Consider the following 7591-nt stretch of genomic DNA (forward strand, 5'->3'; position numbering starts at 1 on the left):
AATTTTTTAAGAGGACTTGGGACAAATATAGTGGCAAAAGAATACATTTTCTGACATGGATTGTGCAATATATTTGAATTTCTGCAGTATAACTTGGTAAAACTTTGTAAAATCTGCAGTCGAAGAAAAGATAGTTCTGAGAATACATGTAATCAAAAGGAACTGCTGGGAGCTGTGAAACTGATGTGAAAGTATGGCAGGTGTGTAGAAGAGAATCTCTAATGACAAAATTGTTTTACTTTCCTAAAACTTAGTGACATTTGCCAGTCTGTTTCTTGGTACTGTATATGAAATGGCTTACCAGCTGAAGATACTTGTAGTTTGGTATTGATGGTAGTTCCCTTTTGAATTTATGGATCTATTCTTCTCTTGACACAATCCCCTAAGTCTTGTTAATATTAATGGAATGGGCAACAAGGAAGGCGGCCGAGATCTCTCACTGTGCTTTTGATGGTGAATGGAAGTTTTGGTTGAACTGTAGAAAAAAAGTGTGTGTTAATCACAAGGTGTGCCTACCACAGATGATATAGGGCTCTATCCTTAGCCATCTTGAATACAGGACACATAGGAGTAAAAGGGCCCTCTTATTGTCCTGCACAGGAAATAAGCCCTGGTCTACACTAGGACTTTAGGTCGAATTTAGCAGCGTTAAATCGATTTAAACCTGCACCCATCCATACAGTGAAGCCCTTTAATTCGACTTAAAAGGCTCTTAAAATCGATTTCCTTACTCCACCCCTGACAAGTGGATTAGCGCTTAAATCGAAGTTCCCAGCTCGAATTTGGGGTACTGTGGACACAATTCGATGTTATTGGCCTCCGGGAGCTATCCCAGAGTGCTCCATTCTGACCGCTCTGGACAGCACTCTCAACTCAGATGCACTGGCCAGGTAGACAGGAAAAGAACCGCGAACTTTTGAATCTCATTTCCTGTTTGGCCAGCGTGGCAAGCTGCAGGTGACCATGCAGAGCTCATCAGCACAGGTGACCATGATGGAGTCCCAGAATCGCAAAAGAGCTCCAGCATGGACCGAACGGGAGGTACGGGATCTGATCGCTGTTTGGGGAGAGGAATCCGTGCTATCAGAACTCCGTTCCAGTTTTCGAAATGCCAAAACCTTTGTGAAAATCTCCCAGGGCATGAAGGACAGAGGCCATAACAGGGACCCGAAGCAGTGCCGCGTGAAACTGAAGGAGCTGAGGCAAGCCTACCAGAAAACCAGAGAGGCGAACAGCCGCTCTGGGTCAGAGCCCCAAACATGCCGCTTCTATGATGAGCTGCATGCCATTTTAGGGGGTTCAGCCACCACTACCCCAGCCGTGTTGTTTGACTCCTTCAATGGAGATGGAGGCAATACGGAAGCAGGTTTTGGGGACGAAGAAGATGATGATGAGGAGGAGGTTGTAGATGGCTCACAGCAAGCAAGCGGAGAAACCGGTTTTCCCGACAGCCAGGAACTGTTTCTCACCCTAGACCTGGAGCCAGTACCCCCCGAACCCACCCAAGGCTGCCTCCTGGACCCAGCAGGCGGAGAAGGGACCTCTGGTGAGTGTACCTTTTAAAATGCTATACATGGTTTAAAAGCAAGCATGTGAAAGGATTACTTTGCCCTGGCATTTGCGGTTCTCCTAGATGTAGTCCTAAAGCCTTTGCAAAAGGTTTCTGGGGAGGGCAGCCTTATTTCGTCCTTCATGGTAGGACACTTTTATCACTCCAGGCCAGTAACACATACTCGGGAATCACTGTAGAACAAAGCATTGCAGTGTATGTTTGCTGGCATTCAACCAAAATCCGTTCTTTCTCTCTCTGTGTTATCCTCAGGAGAGTGAGATATAATTCATGGTCACCTGGTTGAAATAGGGTGCTTTTCTTCAGGGACACATTCCTGCTGTGCTGTTTGCCTGTGGCTGAACAGAAATGTTCCCCGCTGTTAGCCACGGGGAGGGGGGAGGGTTGAGGGGGTAGTCACGCGGTGGGAGGAGGCAAAATGCAACCTTGTAACGAAAGCACATGTGCTATGTATGTAATGTTAACAGCAAGGTTTACCCTGAAAGAGTGTAGCGACTGTTTTATAAAATGTGTCTTTTTAAATACCGCTGTCCCTTTTTTTTTCTCCACCAGCTGGATGTGTTTCAATGATCACAGGATCTTCTCCTTCCCAGAGGCTAGTGAAGCTTAGAAAGAAAAAAAAACGCACTCGAGATGAAATGTTCTCTGAGCTAATGCTGTCCTCCCACACTGACAGAGCACAGACGAATGCGTGGAGGCAAATAATGTCAGAGTGCAGGAAAGCACAAAATGACTGGGAGGAGAGGTGGAGGGCTGAAGAGAGTAAGTGGCGGGCAGAAGACAGGGCTGAAGCTCAAATGTGGCGGCAGCGTGATGAGAGAAGGCAGGATTCAATGCTGAGGCTGCTGCAGGACCAAATCAGAATGCTCCAGTGTATGGTTGAGCTGCAGCAAAGGCAGCTGGAGCACAGACTGCCACTGCTGCCCCTCTGTAACCAACCGCCCTCCTCCCCAAGTTCCATAGCCTCCACACCCAGACGCCCAAGAACGCGGTGGGGGGGCCTCCGGCCAACCAGCGACTCCACAACAGAGGATTGCCCAAAAAAAAGAAGGCTGTCATTCAATAAATTTTAAAGTTGTAAACTTTTAAAGTGCTGTGCTTAATGTGCTGTGTGGCATTTTCCTTCCCTCCTCCACCACCCCTCCTGGGATACCTTGGTAGTCATCCCCCTATTTGTGTGATGAATGAATAACGAATGCATGACTGTGAAGCAGCAATGACTTTATTGCCTCTGCAAGCGGTGATTGAAGGGAGGAGGGGAGGGTGGTTAGCTTACAGGGAAGTAGAGTGAACCAAGGGGCGGGGGGTTTCATCAAGGAGAAACAAACAGAACTTTCACACTGTAGCCTGGCCAGTCATGAAACTGGTTTTCAAAGCTTCTCTGATGCGTGCCGCGCCCTCCTGAGCTCTTCTAACCGCCCTGGTGTCTGGCTGCGCGTAACCAGCAGCCAGGCGATTTGCCTCAATCTCCCACCCCGCCATAAACGTCTCCCCCTTACTCTCACAGATATTGTGGAGCACACAGCAAGCAGTAATAACAGTGGGAATATTGGTTTCGCTGAGGTCTAAGCGAGTCAGTAAACTGCGCCAGCGCGCCTTTAAACGTCCAAATGCACATTCTACCACCATTCTGCACTTGCTCAGCCTGTAGTTGAACAGCTCCTGACTACTGTCCAGGCTGCCTGTGTACGGCTTCATGAGCCAGGGCATTAAGGGGTAGGCTGGGTCCCCAAGGATACATATAGGCATTTCAACATCCCCAACAGTTATTTTCTGGTCTGGGAATAAAGTCCCTTCCTGCAGCTTTTGAAACAGACCAGAGTTCCTGAAGATGCGAGCGTCATGCACCTTTCCCGGCCATCCCACGTTGATGTTGGTGAAACGTCCCTTGTGATCCACCAGAGCTTGCAGCACTATCGAAAAGTACCCCTTGCGGTTTATGTACTCGCCGGCTTGGTGCTCCGGTGCCAAGATAGGGATATGGGTTCCGTCTATAGCCCCACCACAGTTAGGGAATCCCATTGCATCAAAGCCATCCACTATGACCTGCACATTTCCCAGGGTCACTACCCTTGATATCAGCAGATCTTTGATTGCATGAGCTACTTGCATCACAGCAGCCCCCACAGTAGATTTGCCCACTCCAAATTGATTCCCAACTGACCGGTAGCTGTCTGGCGTTGCAAGCTTCCACAGGGCTATCGCCACTCGCTTCTCAACTGTGAGGGCTGCTCTCATCCTGGTATTCATGCGCTTCAGGGCAGGGGAAAGCAAGTCACAAAGTTCCATGAAAGTGCCCTTACGCATGCGAAAGTTTCGCAGCCACTGGGAATCGTCCCAGACCTGCAACACTATGCGGTCCCACCAGTCTGTGCTTGTTTCCCGAGCCCAGAATCGGCGTTCCACAGCATGAACCTGCCCCATTAGCACCATGATGCATGCATTGGCAGGGCCCATGCTTTCAGAGAAATCTGTGTCCATGTCCTGATCACTCACGGGACCGCGCTGACGTCGCCTCCTCGCCCGGTATCGCGTTGCCATGTTCTGGTGCTGCATATACTGCTGGATAATGCGTGTGGTGGTTGATGTGCTCCTAATTGCCAAAATGAGCTCAGCGGCCTCCATGCTTGCCTTGGTATGGCGTCCGCACAGAAAGAAGGCGCGGAACGATTGTCTGCCGTTGCTCTGACGGAGGGAGGGGCGACTGACGACACGGCTTACAGGGTTGGCTTCAGGGAGCTAAAATCAACAAAGGGTGTGCCTGTACATCAAGGAGTATTTCAGGCAGGACTGCACGGAGGGTTCCAATAAGAAATGGTGCACCAAAGTTATCGTTCTTATTGGAACAAGGAGGTTAGCCTGGCCTCTGATTGATACATGGCTAGATTAACCTCGCTGCGCCTTCTCTGTGACTGACTGCAGTGTGATCTAGACAGGGGAGGAGGAAAATGAGTCCAAAACAAATCTGGTCTATGTCTTGTTCTGACCCACTCCATCGATCCTTTACATCTTTGGCTGGCAGCAGACAAAAAAGGCGTGAAATGATTGTCTGCCCTTGCTTTCACGGGGGGAGGGAGGGTGGGAACGGGGTCCTGACGATATGTACCCAGAACCACCCGCGACAATGTTTTAGCCCCATCAGGCATTGGGATATCAACCCAGAATTCCAATGGGCAGCGGAGACTGCGGGAACTGTGGGATAGCTACCCACAGTGCAACGCTCCAGAAGTCGACGCTTGCCTCGGTACTGTGGAAGCGCTCCGCCGAGTTAATGCACTTAATGCACTTAGAGCATTTTCTGTGGGGACACACACACTCGAATATATAAAACCGATTTCAAAAAAACCGACTTCTATAAATTCGACCTAATTTCGTAGTGTAGACATACCCTAAGTCCCATTTTCCAAAATTGATTTAGACACTTAGGAGCCTAAGTCCCAATGACTTTCCAGGACAGATGTCGTTTTTGAAATGGGATTAGGCCCCTAAGTCACTTGGGCAAGATTTTAAAATGTATTTAGGCACCGAGAGATGCAGATAGGCACCTAGTGGGATTTTCAAAAGGACCTAGGTGTCTTATTGCCATTGACTGCATTTTCAGGCAGCTAAACACCTTAAAAATATGGCCTTTAGGTGCTTTTGAAAATGTTTCCCTTAGGCTCATAGACTAGAGAGTCAATCTGTATTTTAATACTGGGTGTCAATGATTTATAACCCATTCCTGTTGTTTGGGATGAGCTTTCTGCCCAACTTCAAAATGGTTGCCATCTGACTTAACTCCTGGCAAATGCGGATTTTTTTTTTCCAAACGCTATTTTGCTTTTACAGTATCTACTGCTATCAGTTTCAAAGTATGACAACCTAAGGGGATGGATGTATTCTGTGCCATGGCAATTAGAGGAATACAATGGAAAACACTGTTTACACATGAGGTTCCCATTGCATTGGTTAAATTTTCACAATACAGAAATCTGACCTTTAAAGTTGAGAGCACTGCATTTAGTGTGCTTGTAATTTATTTGGAGACCTCATTGATTTTATTTTGGCCTTTACTGTATCATGTTCCTGTTGCTAGGGAAATCGGTCAAAGGCAACCCAAAACACAGTTGACAAGAAGTAGATCTAGATGGTTAAGTGCCTCACCCTCTAAGAATTCACTTCTTATAGAAACAATTCAGCTGAATGGAGTTATAGGAAATACCCCTTTGCTGAGAGATACAGGAATTCTATTCATGAATTTTATGATTAATATCAGCAAACTTGCAGATGTAGAAACTGGTGTTCTGACCTTTCCTTTTCAAAGGTCAAGTAAAAAACTTGAAAAGCAGTATGGATTTTTATTGTATGAAGTGTTGGCACTGAAGAAACCTGTGGGTCAAGAAAGTTATTCTGCTAGACAGCAAAATATGTTGAATTTGAATAGTTTGTGAAAGTTACAGACAGAATAAGTGTGCATTCAGTACCTGGAAGAAGTGATGAGAATGGCTGGCTGTTTTAGAGTTGCCCATCTACTGAACTGATCAACAGTGATGCCCTTCAGTGTAGACACCACTCAAGACAAAATGGTCATACACTGCACTGCTTCAGCCAGTCAGGCTGCTAAAGAGCTCAGATGAGTTTTAACAATGTATTTAAAGTCCAGTAGCTGCAGGTCTAAGTCTGGTGACACTTTGGGATATGAAGGCTTAGATGGGAAGTGAGATGCTTTAGGTACAACCAATAGGGAGGAATGTCCCCCAACTTCTTAATAACCTGAAGAAAGCCTCGCTCAACTGTGCAGTCCCATTCCCACTCCTCACTCCCAACTTTGTATAGGCAGTTGCATCACTTTGAGAAGAAGCTAGGAATATAGAAGGTCAGATCGACAGAGACTCTGGGATTTTTTCACCTTCCTCTGCAGCATGGGGTATGGGTCAGTTGCTGGTTTGACCTAGAGTAAATGGGGGATTCTCTAGAACTTGAAGTCTTTAAATCATTATTAGAGGACGTTGGTAGCTCAGCTAGAACTGCAAGAGTGGATGGGTGAGGTTCTGTGGCCTGCAATGTGCAGGTCAGATTAGACGATCATGATGGTTCCTTCTGGCCTTAAAGTCTGAGTCGGTGTCTGAGCATCTTAGTGAACATCTGGAGGTTAACGGAGGAAAATGTGACCTTGAACTTGTCCTCAAACAATTTGATGCCAAGAGACAGGGCAGATTAGCTCTCCTGTGGGCCCTGGACTATTAGATTTTGTGGGGCCCCTCTATACAAGCCTTTTGCCTAATTTAAAACAAAATGATCACAATTATGGCATTGAGGCTATTAATACTATACTAAACTTGCCTTTTAATTAACATAAAGTCGTTCTGTGGTTACATTTCAGTCTTAAAATATGTAGAATATAGTTAAGTTATATATAACTTAATATAGTTAAGTTAATTCAAAATAGCCTACTTCTTACCTTAGAACAGCTGTTATATTAGTTTCTTTCTGGGAGGCACTTTGGGAGCAGAAGGGGGCTCCAGGCTGGAGCAGTGCGTTGGGGTGCAGGAGAGGGTGAGGGGTGCAGGCTCTGGGAGGGAGTTTTGGTGCAGGAGGGGATTCTGACCTGGGGCAAGGAGTTGTGGTACAGGAGGGGGTGCAAGGTGCAGGCTCCCGCCAGGAGGCACTTACCAAAGGCAGCTCCCAGCCAGTGGTGCAGCAGGGCTCAGGGCTCAGCCAGGAACCAGCCAATGGGAGCTGCAGGGACAGTTCTGGGGGTGGTGGCAGCACATGGAGCGGCCTCCTGCCCCGCCAGGGGCTGCAGAGACATGCCAGCAGCTGGCCGCTTCTGGGAGTGGCGTGGGGCCATGGCATGCAGGCAGCCTGCCTGAGTCCTGCTGCACCAGGGCCCCAGGCTGCAGCCCCTAAAGCCCCTGCATTAATGCGGCCCTGCCAAGAGACAGGAAGGACGTCCAGCAATGGTTGGAGAAAGACAGAGTACTACAGAAGAAAGGGCATGAAAAACAGCATTCTACAAATAATATTTTCCATGACAAGGAT

The 7591-nt window shown here is 47.5% G+C and overlaps 1 protein-coding gene across 1 annotated transcript; it reads left to right on the top strand.

Moving 5' to 3' along the window:
• Nucleotides 1-777: 777 nt before the first annotated feature.
• On the top strand, nt 778-5680 carry LOC311528090 (uncharacterized protein; the record flags this gene model as incomplete). Its single annotated transcript, XM_084642717.1, has 3 exons — nt 778-1546; nt 2123-2443; nt 5646-5680. The coding sequence occupies exons 1-3, from the start codon at nt 964-966 to the stop codon at nt 5678-5680; spliced, it is 939 nt and encodes a 312-aa protein (XP_084498843.1). The 5' UTR covers nt 778-963.
• Between the last annotated feature and the right edge of the window lie 1911 nt (nt 5681-7591).

The sequence above is a fragment of the Lepidochelys olivacea genome, assembly GCF_965140295.1.
Source record: "Lepidochelys olivacea isolate rLepOli2 genome assembly, chromosome: 11".
Classification (NCBI taxonomy): Eukaryota; Metazoa; Chordata; order Testudines; family Cheloniidae; genus Lepidochelys; species Lepidochelys olivacea.